The sequence below is a fragment of the Lathyrus oleraceus genome, chromosome 5 (genome assembly GCF_024323335.1).
Source record: "Lathyrus oleraceus cultivar Zhongwan6 chromosome 5, CAAS_Psat_ZW6_1.0, whole genome shotgun sequence".
Taxonomy (NCBI): Eukaryota; Viridiplantae; Streptophyta; class Magnoliopsida; order Fabales; family Fabaceae; genus Lathyrus; species Lathyrus oleraceus.
Window position 1 is genome coordinate 124,366,812 of NC_066583.1, and position 23,481 is coordinate 124,390,292.

Genomic DNA, 23,481 nt, shown 5'->3' on the forward strand with positions numbered 1-23,481 from the left:
GTTGTGAAATATTTCATTAATGGAAAGACATATGATGCCCCAGTTCCCCGCCACTTTTGCAAATGACCCGAAGCGTTTCCACGTTTGACTCAAAGCGGACGACATCCGCAAAGGCCAACCACGACTTCTAAGACTTCCTCAACTCGGTACCGCCCGATAGCCTTTGGAACAATTATTCTGGGTTGATCAAAGTTCTGAAAAGCTAAGGCTCAAACTAATGTCAATCTATTCCAAATGACCTAAAATATAAAAGTTATCACATGAGATATTCAAGGTACTTTTTATTATCTCCACATTTTACTATACTCGTCTTGAATTATGAACTAATTGAATGTTGGAGTGCTAACTTTACCGATCCACCACCGCACTACCGTATCAGAGACAAAACCCTCGTTTCCGAATTCCTCACCATCAATATATTCTTAATTACCATCAATATATTCTTAATTTTGATTTTAGAAGAAAACAAAGAGATGTTAATTTTTTTTACTATTTAAAATTTATTTATTAAACCAAAGAATTAAATAAATAGAACTTTATCATAGTCATCTTCAGCTATAAATTAACACATACTTTATAGCTAGATGTTATTTTTACCAACTAAAAACTTATACAATATAAGTTTATTTTTTGAAAAAGAATTATGGAATGTCTATATAAAGTGTATTTAATAAATATTATGAAAATAGATAAGGTACTCCAAATAGATAAAACAACATTAGTACAGTTTTAAATTTTAAATTTGAAGAAAATTTCTTTAAAAGAAAGTCAAAAGTGTATTGTATCTAGAGGGATTAATTTTAAAAATGGATTTAGTTAAAATATATTAACAGTATAAAAGGATTTTACATTAGTCATTGGATATTAAAATAAATTTGATTTTTATTTTAAAAATCTATAAAATAATACAAATAAGTGATAGTGATAAATCGATTGTAAAAATATTTTACACTTGATAATACTTGATAATTAATTTCTATAGACTGAAATAGTATGTCATTTGTTTGGGCAAATGGAGTGTGGTGCACGGCTTTGCATGCATAATACATTAATTAAAATTTTAATTAATTAAAAAGCAAGCACATCATGAAAGATTCTAAGGAAGAAAGTGAAAAAGAATCCGAATAAAGAAAAATCTAAAAAGAAAGAAAAGTATTGTGCGTTCCAAGCATGGATTGCATTCACAATTTATCTTCCTCCAAAGCTGCGAATTATTTACGACTTTTTCATTAAAGTTTGAACTTCAACACACTTTAATTTCTTTTCATTACAGTTATGGGTTTTGTCGCCCCTTTTTTCCACTTTTCTTTCTCTACTCCCACTCTTTCCATTTCAATTCAACCTTTCTCTCTCATTTTCTTTCTCCTACTAAACCCACCTCAATAACAAACAAATTTCGCAATGGGTTATCTTTTCTGCAATGCAGAGTCTGCAATTGCTACCTGCGATCCACACTATTGGGATCTCAAAAAAAGAAACAAATCCATAACAAATGGAACCCACACTATCAAGGAGTTTCTCTACACCGACCTCGTCGCCGCCACGAACGGTTTCTCCGATGATAGCTACTTAGGTAAAGGCAGCCACGGGAGAGTTTACAGAGCAACGTTAAACGGAGGCAATCTAGTCGTCGCCGTTAAAACTACTAAGCAAACTGCAAAGATTACACATAACCACGCCGTGAACTGCACCGGTTGCGGTAACTGTACGAGTCCTGCTGAGAATGAGATCGAGATTCTTTCTCAAGTTCCAAGTTTTCGCCTCGTGAATCTCATCGGTTACTGCACCGACCCAAACGGCAATAAATTAATTGTCGTTGAATACATGCCTAACGGTTCGCTTCATGATTTATTACATTCCGCGTCTAAACCGCCCGGTTGGACCAGACGAGTCCGGTTCGCATTGCAAGTTGCAAAAGCGGTTCGGTCATTACACGGTTCTAACCCTCCGGTGATCCACCGTGATATTAAATCGTCCAACGTTTTAATCGATCAGAATTGGAAAGCAAGACTCGGTGACTTCGGTTTAGCACTTAGAGGACACGTGGAGGACGTTCGTGTTAAGTGTACGCCACCCGCGGGGACGTTAGGGTACCTCGATCCAGGCTATCTTGCGCCGGGGGATCTTAGTGCGAAGAGTGATGTCTTCAGTTTTGGGATCTTGTTGTTGGAGATAATCAGTGGAAGAAATGCTATCGATGTTAATTACAGTCCTCCTTCGGTTGTTGACTGGGCGGTGCCTCTGATTAGAAGAGGCGACTTCGCCGGAATCTGTGATCGGAGAATAGGAACTCCGTCGGATATGTCCGTGATGCGGCAGATTGCGGTACTTGCTGCAAGATGTGTTAGATCGACAGCGGAGAAGCGGCCGGCGATGGTGGAGGTTGTGGAGTGTCTTAAACTTGCCGGGAAGAAGATTCACTCGTCGCCGATTTGGAATAGTTTCAGGTGCCGCGTGACACGAGTGGAGAGTTCGCAACCGTTGATGAAGTGGGAAGCCTATGATCAAGATTATGATTATGATTATCATGATGATTGTAATGATTGGAATAATAAGAGTGATGAGGTTGTTGTGAAAATTGTAAAGAGTGGAAGCAGTAGCAGAAGGAAGAGTAAAGTATCCAGTGTAGCGAGTGCCGAGTCTGTGAGTAAACACTCCAAGAAAGTGGTTAGATCTAAGCCGTCGAAGAAAATAACTAGATCTAAGACCGTTGGTTCTTCTTCTAGTTGTGCTAGTAGCTGTGGTAGGAAAAGTGGGATTCAAATTCAAATAGTTTCGGAGAAAACGCGTGCAATGAAGCTGAAAAAGTCAAAGTCAACGGGGATGTTGCAAGATCCTCATTTGGGTGAGACTGAGAGGATAGCATTAACCATGTCAAAGTTGGTTATTACAGATAATAAGAAGTTGGAAAAGAAGATGCTTGAAAAACCGTTGGTTTACTCGCATGGTTGGGAGTCTGAATAACTCCTGCAAAACAGAGAATCATTTTTTTACCAATATCTTCGAGAAAAATGAAATACAGCAATTTGTTGTTTGTTTAATAAAACTATTTTTTATATTTTGAAATGAATAGCAACAGATAAATGAGTAGTTATAGTAGTTATTGTATTACTATATAGTTTGTCGAGGCTTGAAAATGCAAGTACATTTGTCTTCTTAGAAAAAGCCGGAAGGAACTAGACCATCGTTTTGCATATGGACACTATTTACTTTCTTGCCGACTAGGCCAAAATTTTGCATATGAACATTAGTCACTTTCTTGTCCATTCTTTACTTTTTCAACATTAGTCAATGTTAAGGGTAGGAATCTACATGACCCAACTTGACGAATACATATTTATTTTGTATTTATACATGTATTGATTTGTATTAGTAGTTCGAATTTTTTTAAATTAAATTATTGACTAGTATGTAATTAGTCAAAAATGTATTTGATCTAATTAATAATAAATTTACGGTTAAAAATATAAATATTACAAAAGATAAGATTAATAGATAGATATCATAACTCAATATATAATTTAAAAAGAGGTCAAATTAGAATATTGATAAAATAAAAAATAATTATGAGGTTATTTATAGGGCTTATGGTCCTTATTTGTAGACAATGTAATGAAGGTGTGAAAAACACAAGAAATATGGGGGGTTTGAATTGGGTTTTACAAGCAAAAAAAATTCCAAAAGAAAAACATCATTAACAAGTTAATAACAAAGACATAAAAACACAATGATTTTTATCCTGGTTTGCTTGAACTCAAAACTAATCCAGTTCATCCGCCAAAGTGATTTTACATTATACACAAGGACTTAATCCACTATAATTAATAAATTACAATAAACACAAAGAATAACTTTTTTTTGTCTTCTCAAGGATCCAACTAAACCTTAGTCTTCATAAGGACTAATAAAGAACAACTATATTTGTCTTCTCAATGATAACCTCCTTAAGGATTCAAACAAATAATTTGAAGAATATTTAGTTTGTCACAAGATGCTTCTATACAAGCAAATTTTACACAAATGAATAATAAACAATTAAAGAAAACTGTATACAAAGAATGATAGTTTTTCACAAAGAAAAATAGTTTGTTAAAATACTTGTGCAAAATTAGCGTTTTCTTCAAGTATCCAAAGCATGCTTATATAGGGTAAGCATGTGACTGTTGTAGGGAAAAATGGGAAAAACTCCTTTGAGCGACTGTCACTGTTGGATGGGAAAGGAATGATACAACGTATTGTCCTTTCGGTCACAAATTCAGTGACAGGTATGATGTATAATATTGTCCTTGCCCATGAAATCAGGTAGTGGAAAGGTTGTTCGATTTGTACCATATACTATTTGATCAGGTTCCCTTTTTGATCTTATCTCCAAATTCATTGGCCTCTAATGAAAGATGATTGAAGCATGAAGTGAAGAAGTAGATAGCTGGATTCAGAAACTTTAGAACCTTGGGTCAGAACCTTGACAGGGTAGGTAGTTTGACTTGAGGTCTTCAGTATCTTCAGAGTCTTCATAATCCTCAGTCAGAACCTTGATAACTTCAATCGTCTGTCTCGAGATCTTCAGAATCTTCAACTACATAACACAACTTCAGAAGCTTGTCACTCTTCAGAAGTTTGGTGATCGGGGTCACGTATAAAAGCAAAAACTGAGAGAACATTGCAACAACAACATAATGTCTCCTTAGAAGTTTCTGATGGGTTAAATAACACAGAAGCAGAAAGACCATTGCTACATCAATATTGATGTCTTTCAAAACTTCTAATGATAAATGTAGAAATGGATTTGGAACGCAAAGTTCAGAAATTGATGATGTTGCACATCATATGATCAGAATCAGAAATAGTTGTTAAAGCTACACAATAATAAACCATTAGGGTACCAAAATTATTCCCACACAAATACACTATTGTTATCATTAAAACTCAAGGTATAAATGCATAACCAAATCTTGTTCTAACAATCTCCATTTTTTTGATGATGACAAAACATGTATTTTAATGAATAGTTTTGTACAGGGTAATCACAGAAGAATACATCTTACAGAAGCACAAAGCTCCCCCTGAGATGTATAATCCTATAAAGATAAAACCAAAATAAAATAACACTTTTCTGATTTACCTTTTGAAGTACCAGAGTGAAATAACACTTTTCTTCCTTGAAGGAAAAGGTTTTCAGAACCTTAATTTTTCAGAAGCATGATTTTCAGAAGTAGCGCATTCAGAACCATTATGATTCTTGAGAAATAACCCTGCAAAAAACACTTAACAAACTTTTCTCGAAGTATTTGTTAACATAAGTATTTAAGCAATGTTTGGGTTTTTACTTAGAAAATTAGATATCAAAATAAACATTTAATTATTCCCCTTTAGAACATTATGTTTTCTCCCTCTTTGTCATCAATCAAAAAGATAAAAGACAAAAAATAAAATAAAGAGAAGTAAAACATTTTTCATTAATAGAGTGTCGATAGGCAGTGCAAAGTACAATGAAAAAAACAAAACAAAATTTTAAGAAAGTTAAAGTAAATAAAATCTAGGGGTTCTGGGGAGGAGGTGGAGGAGGAGGAGGAACTCTTGACAGAATCAGCTGAAACATAGGATCTTACTTATCCAGATGATCATTGACCTTTACATTATCAGCCTTAATCTGCTTGAATATTCTCAAAAGAGAAACCACAATAGGCTGAGAAGCAGAAGCTTTTGAGACGACGATCTGATTAGGAGCTTCTTCCATAGCAGAGTCTTGAGGTTCTGGAGCAAAAGGTTTCGGAGCAGATTCAAAGTGTTAAACTAACTCTGTTTTCGGAGCAACTTCTTCTTCTTTCATAGCTTCTGGATACGCTTCCTTGATTTCTGATGCAGGAAGGCATAATTGGGAATTTCTCAGCTTCCACAATTCCATTAAGGGCACAAACCCAGAACGGAATTTGCTTTCAGCAAGAGTGTACCCAAGATCCTCCATTTTGGAAATATTGGAGTTCAAGCTTCTATAAGTTCCCCATGTTGAATCACTTGCAACAGGGTTTGCATAAGAATAACTAACAGTCATTGCTTTCTCCAAACGTCTTTTAGATTCAGAGTCAAAATCTGTCAGAACCTTACCAAGGTCGGGGGAGGATTTTGTTGGTATTTTTTTGGTATTTTATGGTAAGGTTGATTATGGACTCATCAAAGTCAGGACCAGAAATGGAAGGATGTGTTGGTTGAATAATGGGAGGTGATTCTGGTGAGGTGATTTCAGGATCAAAGTCAAACATCCCTTCAGAAGTGCCGTCAGAAACATGTCCGTCAGAAACACTTCTTGCAGAAGATGTTCTAGGTGTTGTAAAGTTTGGATTAGTTGGTTGGGGAGCATAAACAATTGGTGGTGGTGAAATGGGTGAAATTTGTAACTATGGAGGAGATAATGGTGGTGGTATCTGTTGTTGTTCTAAAATAGGAGCATAAATTAAAGGAGTTTCCATGATTGGACTTTTTGTAACTGGAGTTTCTATTATGGGATTTGATGTTTGTGGTGGAATTTCTATGATTAGTGTTGATTTTTGTGGGTTTGATTCTGGTGGTAGAACTGGAATTGGTTCATAAATAGTGTATTTAGATGGAGGAGGAATGGGTAAGATTCTAAAAGGAATTGAATCAGAACCTAAAGAAGTGTTATCAGAAGGAAGCTTACCAGAAAATCTTGAAGACTGGACGACCACAGAAGTATCCTTCATAATCATGGCCTTCTGGCGCTCACTTAGAGGCACCTCATCTTCGTCCTGAAAGATAACAATCTTCTTTTTCTTCTAAGCCCTAGATGATCATTCGCCTATGAACTCCTTCTTTCTATTTCCATGGACATCAGGGTAAGTTTCCAGAAGGTTAAATGGATCCACCATAGGTTCAATTTCATCCTTCAGACATCTATCCAAGTAAGCCATCAGAAACTATTGAGGATCAATTTTGGTGAATATATGGTAGTTATCAAGGGGATTTCTTATACCACAAATATCATCCTTAGTCAGCATGACATCTGGTCTTTGAAATCTGGAGATAAGACCCATACTCTTCAAATTCTTCCCCCAGGAGACTTTACCAGTGTAACACCCTTCTAAAATACCCCAATAATTTAATTAAAACAACAAATATATATCAGAGTAGATATGCAATTAAGGATGTCACACAATCACTTCACACCATTCACCAAAATAACTGTCATGTTCTTTATTTAATCAAAATAAACATTGCATAATTCGCAGCGGATAGAAATCAAATCAATCATGCAAAACATGTAACACATTACATGTAAACTGGTTCAACAACCAACAATAAAACAATTAAAACATCCCATCCCGATGTTACATCTACCAGAGCATGACCCACTAAGGAACTACACTAGACTCCAAGCACTAGCTTCTACTCAATCACTGCTCGTTACCTGAAAAATAGTTGTAAGGGTGAGTTCCTCAATCGATATAATAAGCATTAATAAAATATCATGTAATGCTAAGTAACTTAACACATTCATTCACCCTAATCAGATCACACCTTCAGCAACGGCAATATCAACTCATCATCACAATCATACTCAACATAAACATCAAAACACACGTATAATATTGGAACACATCCATTCATATTATACACAATACATACATTATGCAATGAGACTCCATGCATGCGGTACCGACTATTCGTGAACATATAGTTCAACTTCACCGACCAAATCCAGGTACGGCTACCAAGCTCACTAGTCCCACTCATTTGAGACCTAGTGACTCACATCACTAATTCCTCACCATGGGAATTAGCTACCACCCCAAGGGCCATGCTATGCACGCTAATCACCTAGCATGCAAACATCAACAACAGTCCAAAATGACTAACATCACTAATTCCTCACCATGGGAATTAGCTACCACCATAAAGGCCACATTATGCTATGCCAAATCACCTAGCATGCAACATCAACAACAATCCACAATGGACATATGCTCACACTCTAAGCCATAGAACAGTCCATCCACAATTACATACATAATATATACATTCACAACATTATGCATATTTTCACACATCATCAGCATATTTATCACATAATCATATTATGTCATGCCAAATAATTCAGTCACAGTATTAGCACACTCTACTAACACCTATCCTACTTAAAACAACGGGAAATAAGCCCTACTATATCACACACCGATATAGGCCAATCACCAATTATGTTCACAACATTAAAATATCAATTTTTCCAATTTCCAACAGTGTTAACCGGTTAACGCCCTGGGTTAACCGGTTAACGCAGGACAGAACACGCTTCCTGGCCAATTTTAACAGTGTTAACCGGTTAACGCCCTGGGTTAACCGGTTAACGCAGACAAAACAATAATTTTTCACAATTCATAACAGTGTTAACCGGTTAACACCCTGGGTTAACCGGTTAACGCAAGACAGAAAGCTGTTCCTGCGCTAACACGAAGCAGAATGCAGAATTCTCCGCATTTTCCGCCGTTGGAGGACTTCCAGACCTCCGATTCCAATTCCGTAAGAAGCTACGTTTTCGGAAAATCACTACCCATCCAATTACAGATTCAATTTCAGTTTTAACACAACTTATCCAACACAATTTTTCAGCATTCAACATCCCAATTAGGGTCAAATCAACGGTTCATCACTATCCATTACATGTTAACCCATAATACCCATTAAACGACGATAAACCCCCCTTACCTGAGTTAATCCGGCGAATCTTTAAGCTTCAAGCTTTTCTCTTCTCCAACCTTCTTCCTCTTGCTCTGTCTCTTTGCCCTTTTCCTCTTTTCAGCCGCTTCTCTGCTTTTCACGTGAAACCCTTTCTTTACCAAATGGGACTCTTTTTCTTATTTCCAACTTATATATATTTTCCAATAATTATTATTCCAATAATTATAATAATAATAATCCAATAATTCCAATTATTTAATTAAATTAATAAATATAATATTAACTTAAATTAAATAATTATCTTATTTTTATCGGGGTGTTACAACTCTCCCCCACTAAAAGAGTTTTCGTCCTCGAAAACATACCTCAAGCGAATAACTCCGGATAAGACTCCTTCATCTGACTCTCAAGTTCCCAAGTCACATTGCCACCTGCTGGTCCTCCCCAAGCTACCTTTACTAAAACAATCTCTTTACCCCGCAACCGCTTCAACTCTCGATCCTCGATCCTCATAGGTGATGTCTCAACAGTCAGGTTATCTCTCACCTGTACATCATCTACTTGGACTACATGCGACGGATCAGGAATATACCTCCTCAACTGAGACACATGAAAAACCTCATGCAAATTCGCAAGTGACGGCGGTAAAGCGATACGATAGGCTACCTCCCCTATCCTCTCCAAAATCTGATAAGGACCAATAAATCGAGGTGTCAACTTCTTCGACTTCAAAGCTCGACCAACACCAGTTATCGGAGTAACACGAAGAAACACATGATCTCCCTCTTGAAACTCAAGTGATTTCCTCCTCTTGTCGTGGTAACTCTTCTGACGACTCTGAGCAATCCTCATCTTCTCCTGAATCATCTTAATCTTTTCCGTAGTTTGTTGAACAATCTCCGGTCCAACCACAGCACTCTCACCGGACTCATACCAACATAAAGGTGTCCGACATCTCCTACCATACAAAGCTTCAAACGGTGCCATACCAATGCTCGAATGAAAACTATTGTTGTAGGTAAACTCAATCAAAGGTAAATAACAATCCCAAGCACCTCCCTTTTCCAAAACACAAGCCCTCAAAAGATCCTCCAGTGACTGAATCGTCCTCTCAGTCTGACCATCAGTCTGCGGATGATATGCAGAACTCAATCTCAACTTAGTTCCCAAAGCCCTCTGCAAACCTTCCCAGAACTTCGATGTAAATCTAGGATCTCTGTCCGAAACAATACTCGACGGAATACCATGCAAACTTACAATTTTCTCAATATACAACTCGGCTAATCTCTCTAACGGATAATCCATTCTGATCGGAATGAAATGAGCCGATTTTGTCAATCTGTCAACAATCACCCAAATAGCTTCAAAATTCTTAATTGTCCTTGGTAAACCAGAAACAAAATCCATACTGATACTATCCCACTTCCACTCTGGAATAGCCAACGGTTGCATTAGCCCAGACGGCTTCTGATGCTCAATCTTTGACTTCTGACAAGTCAAACAAGAATAAACAAAACTCGCAATTTCTCTTTTCATTCCCGGCCACCAAAATAACTTTTTCAAATCATGATACATCTTCGTAGCTCCAGGATGAATACTCAGGCCACTACGATGTCCTTCCTCAAGAATACTCTTCTTAAGTTCGGTAACATCCGGAATACACACCCGATTACCAAATTTCAAAACACCATTCTCATCAACTCTGAATTCACCACCTTGATCTTGATTCACTAGAGTCAACTTATCAACCAAAAGCACATCGGATTTCTGACCCTCTCTAATCTCATCCAGAATACCACTCGTTAACTTCAACATTCCCAATTTAACACTATTGTGAGTACTCTCACACACCAAACTCAAGTCTCTAAATTGCTCAATTAAATCCAGTTCCTTAACCATTAACATCGACATATGCAATGATTTCCGACTCAATGCATCAGCCACTACGTTTGCTTTACCCGGATGGTAATTCAAACCAAAGTCATAATCCTTCAGAAACTCTAACCATCTCCTCTGTCTCATATTCAGCTCTTTCTGATCAAACAAATACTTTAAACTTTTATGGTCACTGAAAACCTCAAATCTTGACCCGTACAAGTAATGCCTCCACAACTTCAGAACAAAAACCACAGCTGCCAACTCTAAATCGTGTGTCGGATAGTTCCTCTCATGAACCCTCAGCTGTCTCGAAGCATAAGCTATTACCTGCTTATTCTGCATCAACACACCACCCAAACCCAACAATGAAGCATCACAGTAAACCTCAAGTGGTTCCGACGGACTCAGTAATATCAAAATAGGAGCAGTAGTTAACCTTCTCTTTAACTCTTGGAAACCTTCTTCACATTTTGAGTCCCAAACAAACGCTTGCCCCTTTCTAGTCAACATCGTCAACGGTAACGCCAACTTAGAAAATCCCTCAATGAACTTCCTATAATAACCAGCCAAACCAAGAAAACTCCTTATCTCAGAAACTGACTTCGGAGCTTCCCACTTAGAAACCGCTTCTATCTTAGAAGGATCAACAGCAACACCACCTCTTTAAATCACATGCCCAAGAAAACTAACCTCTTCCAACCAAAATTCACACTTAGACAGTTTAGCAAATAACTTCTTTTCTCGTAGAACTCCTAGAACCACTCTCAAATGTTCAACATGCTCTTCTTCAGATTTCGAATACACCAAAATATCGTCAATAAACACCACAACAAACTTGTCTAGGTACGGATGGAAAATCCTATTCATATACTCCATAAATACCCCAAGCGCATTAGTCACACCAAAAGGCATTACAGAATACTCATAATGTCCATACCTTGTTCTGAAAGCAGTCTTCTGAATATCCTCAATTTTCACACGTATCTGATGATAACCCGATCTCAAATCTATTTTGCTGAACACACTCGCACCAACCAACTGATCCATCAAATCATCAATCCTCGGCAAAGGATACCGATTCTTGATCGTCACTTTATTCAGTTGCCTGTAGTCCACACACAACCTCATAGTACCTTCTTTCTTCTTAACCAATAACACTGGTGCACCCCACGGTGACACACTCGGACGAATAAATTTCTTATCCAACAGATCTTCCAACTGACTCTTCAATTCAGTCAACTCAACAGCAGACATACGGTACGGAGCCATCGACATCGGCCTAGTACCAGGTACCAAATCAATCGAGAACTCAACTTCACGCTCTGGCGGTAATTCATTCACTTCTTCAGGAAACACATCAGGAAAATCACACACCACGGCTAGATCGCAAATCACCAGTTTATCTTTAGCCTCCAAAGTCGCTAACAGCATAAACAACTCTGCCCCATCTGCTACTGCCTCATTCACCTGCCTTGCTGATAGAAACAAACTCTTTCCTTCCTCAATCTCAGGAAAGATCACAGTCTTATCAAAACAGTTGATATAAACTCGGTTAAACACCAACCAGTTCATACCTAGTATAACATCAATCTGCACTAGTGGAAGACACACAAGGTCCATCCCAAAGTCTCTACCAAAAATACTCAAAGGGCAATTTAAACAAACTGAAGTAGTAGTCACTGAACCCTTCGCAGGAGTATCAATCACCATACTACCATGCATCTCAGATATCTCTAATTTAAGTTTCACAGCACAATCCAAAGATATAAAGGAATGAGTCGCACCTGTGTCAATAATAGCTACAAGAGGAAAGCCATTAATATAACACGTACCTCAGATCAAACGATCATCTGCAGAAGTCTCAGAACCCGATAAAGCAAAGACCTTGCCTCCCGACTGGTTCTCTTTCTTCGGCTTAGGACACTGTGGACTGATATGACCCACCTCTCCACAGTTGAAGCAAGTCACAGTCTTCAACCGGCACTCTGCAGCCAAATGACCACCTTTGCCACACTTGAAACACTTCTTCTCCGCACTGGTACACTCGTGGAAATGATGTCCAGCCTGACCACATCTGTAACACTTAGCAGGGGCACTAGAGTCTCCCCCACTAGGCCTCTTCATCCCACTCTGTCTCTGGAAACCTTTGCCAGCTGCATACGGTTTCCCACGATCATTCTGATTCTTGCCTTTCCTATCAACCCGCTGCTGATAGCTCTCTGCTCTGGCCTTGGTATCCTGTTCAAAAATTCTGCAACAGTCAACCAAATCAGAAAACACTCTAATCCGCTGATACCCAATAGCCTGCTTGATCTCGGGACGTAACCCGTTCTCAAACTTCACACATTTTGAAAATTCCCCAGTAGCCTCATCATAGGGAGTGTAATACTTCGACAGCTCTGTGAACTTAGCAGCATACTCAGTAACAGACCGGTTGCCCTGCTTCAATTCTAAGAACTCTATCTCTTTCTTTCCTCTGACATCCTCTGGAAAGTACTTCCTCAGGAATCTCTCTCTGAACACCGCCCAAGTGATCTCAGCATTCCCAGCAGCTTCCAACTCAGTGCGGGCAGCAACCCACCAATCATCTGCTTCCTCTGACAGCATATGCGTACCGAACCTGACCTTCTGGTTATCGGCACACTCAGTCACTCGGAAGATCCTCTCGATCTCCTTCAACCACTTCTGAGCACCATCTGGATCGTATGCTCCCTTGAACATTGGAGGATTGTTCTTCTGGAACTCACTCAGTTAACGAGCAGCTCCCAGTCCCACAACATTCGGATTTCCTCCAAGTACTCTAGCTAGCATACCCAGAGCCTCAGCAATCGCAGCATCGTCTCTACCTCTTCCAGCCATCTCTATTCTGAAAACCCAACAAGCTAAAACAATAAGTACTGATAGGGTTACACAACACCTATCACGTACAGGGAAACAGAATAATTACGACTCGACTCGACCGACTATGCTCTGATACCACTAATGTAACACCCTTCTAAAATACCCCAATAATTTAATTAAAACAACAAATATATATCAGAGTAGATATGCAATTAAGGGTGTCACACAATCACTTCACACCATTCACCAAAATAACTGTCATGCTCTTTATTTAATCAAAATAAACATTGCATAATTCGCAGCGGATAGAAATCAAATCAATCGTGCAAAACATGTAACACATTACATGTAAACTGGTTCAACAACCAACAATAAAACAATTAAAACATCCCATCCCGATGTTACATCTACCAGAGCATGACCCACTAAGGAACTACACTAGACTCCAAGCACTAGCTTCTACTCAATCACTGCTCGTTACCTGAAAAATAGTTGTAAGGGTGAGTTCCTCAATAGATATAATAAGCATTAATAAAATATCATGTAATGCTAAGTAACTTAACACATTCATTCACCCTAATCAGATCACACCTTCAGCAACGGCAATATCAACTCATCATCACAATCATACTCAACATAAACATCAAAACACACGTATAATATTGGAACACATCCATTCATATTATACACAATACATACATTATGCAATGAGACTCCATGCATGCGGTACCGACTATTCGTGAACATATAGTTCAACTTCACCGACCAAATCCAGGTACGGCTACCAAGCTCACTAGTCCCACTCATTTGAGACCTAGTGACTCACATCACTAATTCCTCACCATGGGAATTAGCTACCACCCCAAGGGCCATGCTATGCACGCTAATCACCTAGCATGCAAACATCAACAACAGTCCAAAATGACTAACATCACTAATTCCTCACCATGGGAATTAGCTACCACCATAAAGGCCACATTATGCTATGCCAAATCACCTAGCATGCAACATCAACAACAATCCATAATGGACATATGCTCACACTCTAAGCCATAGAACAGTCCATCCACAATTACATACATAATATATACATTCACAACATTATGCATATTTTCACACATCATCAGCATATTTATCACATAATCATATTATGTCATGCCAAATAATTCAGTCACAGTATTAGCACACTCTACTAACACCTATCCTACTTAAAACAACGGGAAATAAGCCCTACTATATCACACACCGATATAGGCCAATCACCAATTATGTTCACAACATTAAAATATCAATTTTTCCAATTTCCAACAGTGTTAACCGGTTAACGCCCTGGGTTAACCGGTTAACGCAGGACAGAACACACTTCCTGGCCAATTTTAACAGTGTTAACCGGTTAACGCCCTGGGTTAACCGGTTAACGCAGACAAAACAACAATTTTTCACAATTCATAACAGTGTTAACCGGTTAACACCCTGGGTTAACCGGTTAACGCAAGACAGAAAGCTGTTCCTGCGCTAACACGAAGCAGAATGCAGAATTCTCCGCATTTTCCGCCGTTGGAGGACTTCCAGACCTCCGATTCCAATTCCGTAAGAAGCTACGTTTTCGGAAAATCACTACCCATCCAATTACAGATTCAATTTCAGTTTTAACACAACTTATCCAACACAATTTTTCAGCATTCAACATCCCAATTAGGGTCAAATCAACGGTTCATCACTACCCATTACATGTTAACCCATAATACCCATTAAACGACGATAAACCCCCCTTACCTGAGTTAATCCGGCGAATCTTTAAGCTTCAAGCTTTTCTCTTCTCCAACCTTCTTCCTCTTGCTCTGTCTCTTTGCCCTTTTCCTCTTTTCAGCCGCTTCTCTGCTTTTCACGTGAAACCCTTTCTTTACCAAATGGGACTCTTTTTCTTATTTCCAACTTATATATATTTTCCAATAATTATTATTCCAATAATTATAATAATAATAATCCAATAATTCCAATTATTTAATTAAATTAATAAATATAATATTAACTTAAATTAAATAATTATCTTATTTTTATCGGGGTGTTACAACCAGCGTCCTTCACCAGCTCTTTTGTCAAGTCATTAACCAGAAGGTCATCCACTAAACCGCTTTCCACCAGAATATCTTAAATCAATCTACCATTGGGAATGAATTTTCTCCTAGCCTTATTGGATGGTCCACCAGTTCTGGATTCTCGGATAGAATCCCTTATGAATTTAAACAGAAGTGATGGAAGTCCTAGCTTGACACCCTTTTCCAGAAGAAATAATATAATTTTCTGACGTGTGTTAATGTAGTCATAATTGTTTGTACTTGGCATGTGGTTGATGCACTCCAAAATGATCTTGAACCAAACCCTTAGGTTCCTTGTTAACTCCTTAGTACTAGGACCTTTTTCATCAGTGAAATTTGTTTCTTCTTTGAATATGACAGGAGAAATGTCAACATCTCTCTTAGCAGTGATGGTTGCACTGTGAACCCTCTTTCCTTTGCCATCATGACCAATAAGGTCCATTATGGACTTCTCAGTGATGACTGCCTTTCTATTCATGACATATGAAGTGATGGTATCCTTTTCAGCTGTTGTATGAATCCAAAACTACTTTACCAACACAGGGTAAATTGGGCATGTGAGTCTCGAATAATAAGGTGTTCTATCCTTGAACATTCAATGTTTCAGTGAAATCAAAACTGTTATCCTTTAGGATTTTGAAATCAACGATGGCTTCACATAACATTGTTAACTCATTAACTAAAGTGTGAAGGGTTAACTTAGGAATTCCTTCCAACATGTTGTTGCTTTCAGTTGCCTTTGAAGATTGTTGTTATTCAGCCATTGATTTGAAGAAGATGAAGAACAATTGCAAAGAGAGAAAGAGAGAGAGAGAGAGAGAGAGAGAGAGAGAGAGAGAGAGAGAGAGATGAGGTTGTTTAAAGTTTGAAAACTTGAAAGTCTGGGAGAATTATGCGCGTAGTGTGAAAATGTGAGTGAAGTGGGTTTAAATAGAAAATTTTGCAATGATGAAAAACAGGAGTGCACAGTCATATAGGGAAGTGTAAAGGTTTATACCTAATTCCAAGAATTGTTAAACCCAATGTGTCACGCTTTTATTACACATGCTCAGAAAGTGGGACAACTGTAGCCACTAAGAACCACATGAAATCAAATGATAAGACAACCATTAAATGCAGCAACTGTTCAGAATCAGGAAGACAAATTGATAAGATTGCTTCTGATCAGAACCTTTATGATTCATGAAAACTTTCTTACTTCAGAAAGCTCATGTTTCAGAGTCAGAAAGAAAATAATCTCAGAATCTTATCCATAGTTCTGAGGACTTTTACATTCTGAAAAACATCTCATTCTGGACATAATTTCATAAATAGATTTTTCAGAATGAACACGAACCTATCTTCAGCAAGAGGTTTTGTAAAGTTATCAGCCTATTGATGGTCTGTATCAACAAATTTTAAGTGAAAAATTCCCTTCTAAACATAGTCACGTAAAAAGTGATGTTTTATTTCAATATGCTTAGCCCTAGAATGCAAGATAGGATTCTTAGATAAATAGATAGAAGAAGTATTATCACAGAGAATATGAATGTTACTCTCAGATATTTGATAATCTTCCAGTTGGCTCTTCATCTAGAGTATCTGATTGCTGCATCCAGAAGCTGTAATATATTTAGCTTCAGCTGTTGAGAGAACAATTGTTAACTGTCTTTTGTTGGACCATGAGATCAAGTTATCTCCTAGAAATTGGCAACTTCCAGAAGTAATTTTTATTTCAATTCTCTCTCTAGCATAGTCAGTGTCACAATAGCCTACTAATTTATACTCACTTGATTTTCTACAAAATAAACCAAGATTAGTAGTACCTTTCAGATACCTAAAGATTCTCTTAACAACAATTAAGTGAGTTTCCCTAGGACCTGATTCGAAGCCAACACATAAGCAGACACTAAATAAGATATCATGTCTAGAAGCAATTAGATATAGAAGAGAACCTATCATACCTCTTAATAGCTTCTATTTTACCTTACTACTTACCTCTTCTTTCTCTAGAATGCATGTATGATGAAAAAGAGTCTTTGCTAGCTCGCATTCTGATAAGTTGAATTTCTTCAGAAGTTCCTTTGTATATTTACTTTGATGAATATAAGTTCCTTCTGATCTTTGATCAATCTAGATTCCCAGAAAGAACTTAAGTTCCCCCATCATACTCATTTTGAATTCTACTTGCACAGACTTAGCAAAATCCTTACACAACGACACATTAGCAGAACCCAAAATAATATCATCAACGTATATTTGCACAACCAGAATGTCATTCTTTAAGGTTTTACAAAAGAGAGTTGTGTCCACTTTCCCTCTGATAAAATCATTTTCCAACAGAAAGTTGCTTAGTCTATCATACCAAGCTCTTGGAGCTTGCTTTAGACCATACTGAGATTTTTTCAGTTTAAAAAAATCATGATTTAGAGAACTTTAAAAACTAGGAGCTTGATGAAAATACACTTCTTCATAAATGTATCCATTCAGGAATGCACTCTTAACATCCATCTGATAAAGGATGATGTTATGATTGACTGCAAAAGAAATTAAAAGACAAATAGACTCTAACCTGATAACTGGAGCAAAGGTTTATGTATAGTCTATACCTTCTTGCTGACTATAACCTTGTGCTACCAGTCGAGCTTTGTTTATGACAACTTCTCATTTCTCATTCAACTTGTTTCTGAAAACCCATCTAGTTCCAATGACATGGGAACCTTTTAGTTTCTGAACAAGATCCCAGACATCATTTCTAGTGAATTGATTCAGTTCTTCTTCTATAGACATAATCCATTCATTATCCAGAAGAGCTTTATCAATAGATGTGGGTTCTATCAGAGACACCAAACCTAGAAGAGTTTCTTCATAAGGTCTGAATGAAGATCTGGTTATGACTGGAGCATTCTTGTCTCCCAGAATCAATTCTTCAGAATGAGAAGTTCTTGATCTACTCTTCTTCTATTGAGTTGGATCAACTATTTCTTCTAGTTGAGTCGTTTCTTTAGATTCTTTGGCTTTTCCTTCTGAGTCTTTTTCTCTAGAGACAGAGTCTTTGGATTCTGAAAGATTGATCTTCAGATCTGCAAATTTCTCAACTAGATTTGACTTTTTAGGGCCAAGCTTATCATTGAATCTAACATGAATTGATTCCTCAACAATTCGTATTTTTGTGTTAAAGATTCTGTAGGCTTTAGAGCATTCATAATATCCTAACAGTAAACACTTTTATGCCTTAGAGTCAAACTTAACAAGATTCTCTTTAGTGTTTAAAATAAAACATTCACATCCAAAAGGATGAAAGTAAGAAATGTTTGGCTTTTTGTTCTTTCACAATTCATAAGGAGTCTTACCCAGAATAGGTCGGATAGAAATCATGTTCGGAATATAACACACGATGTTGATTACTTCTGCCCAGAAATGCTTAGCCATATTAGTTTCTTGGATCATGGTGCAGGCAATTTCTTGCAAAGTCCTATTCTTCCTTTCTACAACTCAATTTTGCTGTGGAGTTTTAGGACAGGAGAAATCATGGGAAATACCATTTAAATAAAAAAGGTTTTCAAAATGTTTGTTTTCAAATTCTCCACCATGATCGTTTCTGACTTTGACTATTTTGCAATTCATTCCTGTTTGTACTAGTGAGCAGAATGTAGAAAATACAGAGTGTGACTCATCCTTGTGTTTCAAGAACTTTACCCATGTCCAACGACTGTACTCATCAATTATGACCAATCCATACTTCTTCCCATTAAGAGAAGCAAATTTCATTGGTCCAAACAAATTAATGTGCAGAAGATCTAACAGTCTAGAGGTAGAAACAACCGTTTTTTCTTTGAAAGTTGTTTTAGAAAACTTGCCTTTCTGACATGCTTCACAAAGAGCATCTGAGGCAAACTTCAGTTTAGGTAGACCCCTGACAAATTCAAGCTTATTTAGCTGAGAAATCCTTCTCATGCTAACATGGACCAAACATCTATGCCAGACCCATTACTCCTCATTAACATACATTAGACATTTTACATTTTGATCTTCAAGATCAGAAAGTCTAATTTTATAAATGTTGTTTTTCCTCTTTCCGTTAAAAAGGATTGTGCCATCTTTCTGACTAACAACCTTATAAGACTTTTGATTAAAGATGATATCATAACCATTGTCACTAAGTTGACTAATAGACAATAGGTTATGCATCATACCATCGACTAAAAGAATATTAGTAATAGAATGAAGTTTACCGTTATCAATGGTTCTAGAGCCAATGATCTTCCCTTTCTGTTTCCTCTGATTCCAACGAAGCCTCCAGACTTAAGTTCCAAATCTTGGAACATATACCTTATGCCCTTTATGTGTCGCGAGAATCCAATATACAGGTACCATGATTGGTGTCTCAACTGAGTTGTTAAGGATGTTTGCAACAAAAAATATTTTATCCTTAGGTACCCACTTTGTGGGTATTCTTTTGTTAGGTTTCCCAGAGTTTCTTACAACTTTGGGTCTTTTAGCAGAAGGATAATCATGAGAGATTTGTGCGTGATACTTAGGTTTCAGAACATAGCTCTTATCCTTAGTATGCTTCTGTGTCTATGTAGAAGTATCAAGCCCAGTGCCAGCATGCACGAAATGCACATAAAGAGGTTTTGGTTTGACCTTCTAACTTTCGTCAGGTTTTATAGATTTTGTACAACTCAAACCTTTCCTGCCATTTCTGATAACTCCATAGTTTAAGGAAGCTATTTCACTTCTATATATGCTTTTAGCCAGAAAGTACTGGAATGCTCTGTCATATCTGATGATGCAATCAGTACCAGAAGCTTATGAAGTTATTCCCTCCTCTAGTTTTGAAATTTTTCTTTTCAAAGCGGAGTTGTTACTTTCTAAAGAAAATACTTTTTCGTTTAGAGAGGAAATATCTTTCTCAAGCTCTTTCTGAGTTTCAGAAGCAATTACTTGGACTTGTTTAAGGTCCTTGTATTTACTCTGAAGACTCTAGCACTTTTCCAGCATTTCAGAGAGGCATAATTCAATATCAAAACAAGATAGATTAGAGAATACCTCTTCAGAATCGGAGTTGGATTCTGATTCTAATAATACCTTGTCTTCTAGTTCCTCAGATCTTGTGGGATCCTTAGTAGTTTGCATCAGTGCAATGTTGGTTTTTTCTTCGTCAGAATCTTCTTCTTCAGATTCCGGGTCATCCCAGGTAGACATCATCCCCTTCTTGACTTTGGAGAAGTTATTCTTAGGCCTTCTGTCATTCTTCAACTTAGGAGAGTTATTCTTGTAATGGCCTGACTCCTTACACTCGAAGCAGATAACTTCTTTTCCAAAAGTTTGCTTCTTTTGACCAAATGAAGATTCGAAGTGAGAAACAGTCATTCTGACTCCTTTGAATTTCCCTTGACCACTTTGCCTGTGTTTCCAGAGTTTCTTGACTCTCTTTGAGATTAGAGATAACTCATCATCATCTTATGAGTCTTCATCAGATCCTTCTGATTATTCCTCAGCTTGATATACTTTAGTCTTCTCAGGCTTGGATTTCAGAGCTACAAATTTACCTCTCTTCTGAGATTCATCTTCTTCTAGCTCAATCTTGTGACTTCTTAAGGAACTAACAAGTTCTTCAAGACTGATGATGTTGAGATCCTTAGTCAGCTTCAAGGTAGTTACCATAGGTCTCCATTTTTGGGAAGACTTCTGATAATTTTCTTGACATGATCAGCTGTAGAATACCCTTTGTCTATAACTTTAACCCTTTGACAAGCATCTAAACCCTTGAGAACATAGTCTAAACTTTTTCATCATCTTCCATTTTAAAAGCCTCATATTTCTGGATTAAGGCCAAGGCCTTTGTCTTCTTTACTTGAGTGTTTCCCTCATGAGTCATTCTCAGAGAGTCAAAGATGGATTTGGCAGAATCTTTGTTTGTTATCTTCTCATACTCTGTATAAGAGATAACATTAAACAATATGGTTATGGCCTTCTGATGATTTTTGGAGTCTTTCTTCTGTTGATCAGACATATCACTTGATGCTAAAATATTTCCTTCAGCATTTATTGGGTGAACATAGACATCGACTATGAGACCCTAGAGATCAACATCGTAACCAAGAAAGAAACTTTCTATTATGTCTTTCCAGTAGTCAAATTCCTCACCATCAAAGATATGAAGTTTTGCAATGTAATGATCTCTATCATTATTATTAACAACGTTAGTAGCGTTAGCAGCAACCATTGTTTCTCACACAACTGGATCGATACTGAACACTGTGAGGTGTTGATAAAACTTTTTATCACAATCAGAATTAGAGCTCTGATACCAATTGAAGGTGTGAAAAACATAAGAGAAACAATGTACCATGTACCATAATATCAACCTCACAGCCGACTATGATACCTCAATTTGTACCATGTACTATCTGATCACGTTCCCTTTTTGATCTTATCTTCAAATTCATTGGCTTTTGATGAAATATGATTGAAGCATGAAGTGAAGAAGTAGAGAGCTAGATTCAGAAACTTCAGAATCTTGGGTAAGAACCTTGAAAGCGTCAGTAGTCTGACTTGAGGTCTTCAGTATCTTCATAACCTTTAGAGTCTTCAGAATCCTCAGTCAGAACCTTGATAACTTCAATCGCTTGTCTTAAGATTTTCATAATCTTCAGCTACATAACATAACTTCAGAAGCTTGCCACTCTTCATAAGTTTAGTGATCAGGGTCATGTCCATAAGCAAGAACTGAGAGAATATTGCAGCAACAACAATGTGTCTCCTCAGAAGCTTCTGATGGATGAAATAACACACAGAAGCAGAAAGACCATTGCAACAACAATATTGATGTCTTTCAGAACTTCTAATGATAGACGTAGAAGTAGATTTGGAATGCAAAGTTCAGAAACTGATGATGTTGCACATCATATGATCATAATCAGAACTGGTTGTTAAAGCTACACAATAACAAACCATTAGGGTGCCAAAATTATTCTCACACAAATACACTATTGTTATCATCAAAACTCAAGGTATAGATGCATAATCAAATCTTCTTCTAACATGTAAAATCGCTTATAAGAAATTCTATCTTCATCCCCATTAGATTTCATTCCCATCATAAGGGAATTAAGAAGTCATAGAGAAATTCTACAAATTGGAAGATTAAACACCCGCAAACCTTCAGTGATTCTCAATGACAAACTCAGGTACCTTTCCACTTTTATTATCCGATTGAATTATGATATGGATTTAATGGGTACAAGTTAACGGGTTAACGATTCATAGGGATTAGTTTAGAGTTATGTTTTTGATTTTTATATCGATAAAAATCATAAGGTTATGAACAAATCTAACGATTGATATCAGAACAATCCATATCAGATTCAGTTTGATTTTTGAGATATTTTTTAGAGTTTTTATTTTCTGAAATTGGAATTTACTATTATTTTTAAATTTGCATAAAAGAGATTTGAAGTGTTAATTATATGTTATTGGTTATCAAATTGTATTGTATATATTTTTTTGGTAAAGATACTATTTTGGATACTTTAACAATTGTTTTTGTTAATAAAATGAATATGTATATTTTTTTAATAATTATATTAGAAACATGATTTTTTTCCCGAAATGCTAATATTAGAAACATGAATGGTTGTTTTTGTTAATAATTATATATATGACCATCAATTTTGTTTGAATTCTGATTAGAAAATATAATTTTTATATAATAACTTAACTTTTAAGTGAGTAATTAAAATGAAAAAGTCGTCAAAGTGACATCTTTTTATGGAAATTGATTATGAAAAATGTCGAATAATTTTTTGGTTGTGTGTATGTTTGTTGGTGCAAGTATCAATTGACCCAAATGATAATTGGTGGTGGGTCGATTTTCATACGCGTCTGTGATGGTAAACATGTGATAGTTACAAGATATTACATGTAAATAATAAATCAATCTAAAGATGAGTTTATTATTCAACATATTTTTATTATCAATGTTTGA

At 36.8% G+C, this 23,481-nt stretch overlaps 1 protein-coding gene across 1 annotated transcript; it reads left to right on the top strand.

Annotated features, from left to right (window-relative positions):
- The first annotated feature begins 1,151 nt into the window (after positions 1–1,151).
- On the top strand, positions 1,152–3,266 carry LOC127088233 (serine/threonine-protein kinase-like protein At1g28390). Its single transcript, XM_051029145.1, has one exon. The coding sequence runs from the start codon at positions 1,402–1,404 to the stop codon at positions 2,962–2,964; it is 1,563 nt and encodes a 520-aa protein (XP_050885102.1). The 5' UTR covers positions 1,152–1,401; the 3' UTR covers positions 2,965–3,266.
- The last annotated feature ends 20,215 nt before the right edge of the window (positions 3,267–23,481 follow it).

Bases quoted from the DNA above. Each gene is read 5' to 3' on its own strand.
- LOC127088233 (XM_051029145.1), top strand. From the start codon at position 1,402: ATGGGTTATCTTTTCTGCAATGCAGAGTCTGCAATTGCTACCTGCGAT.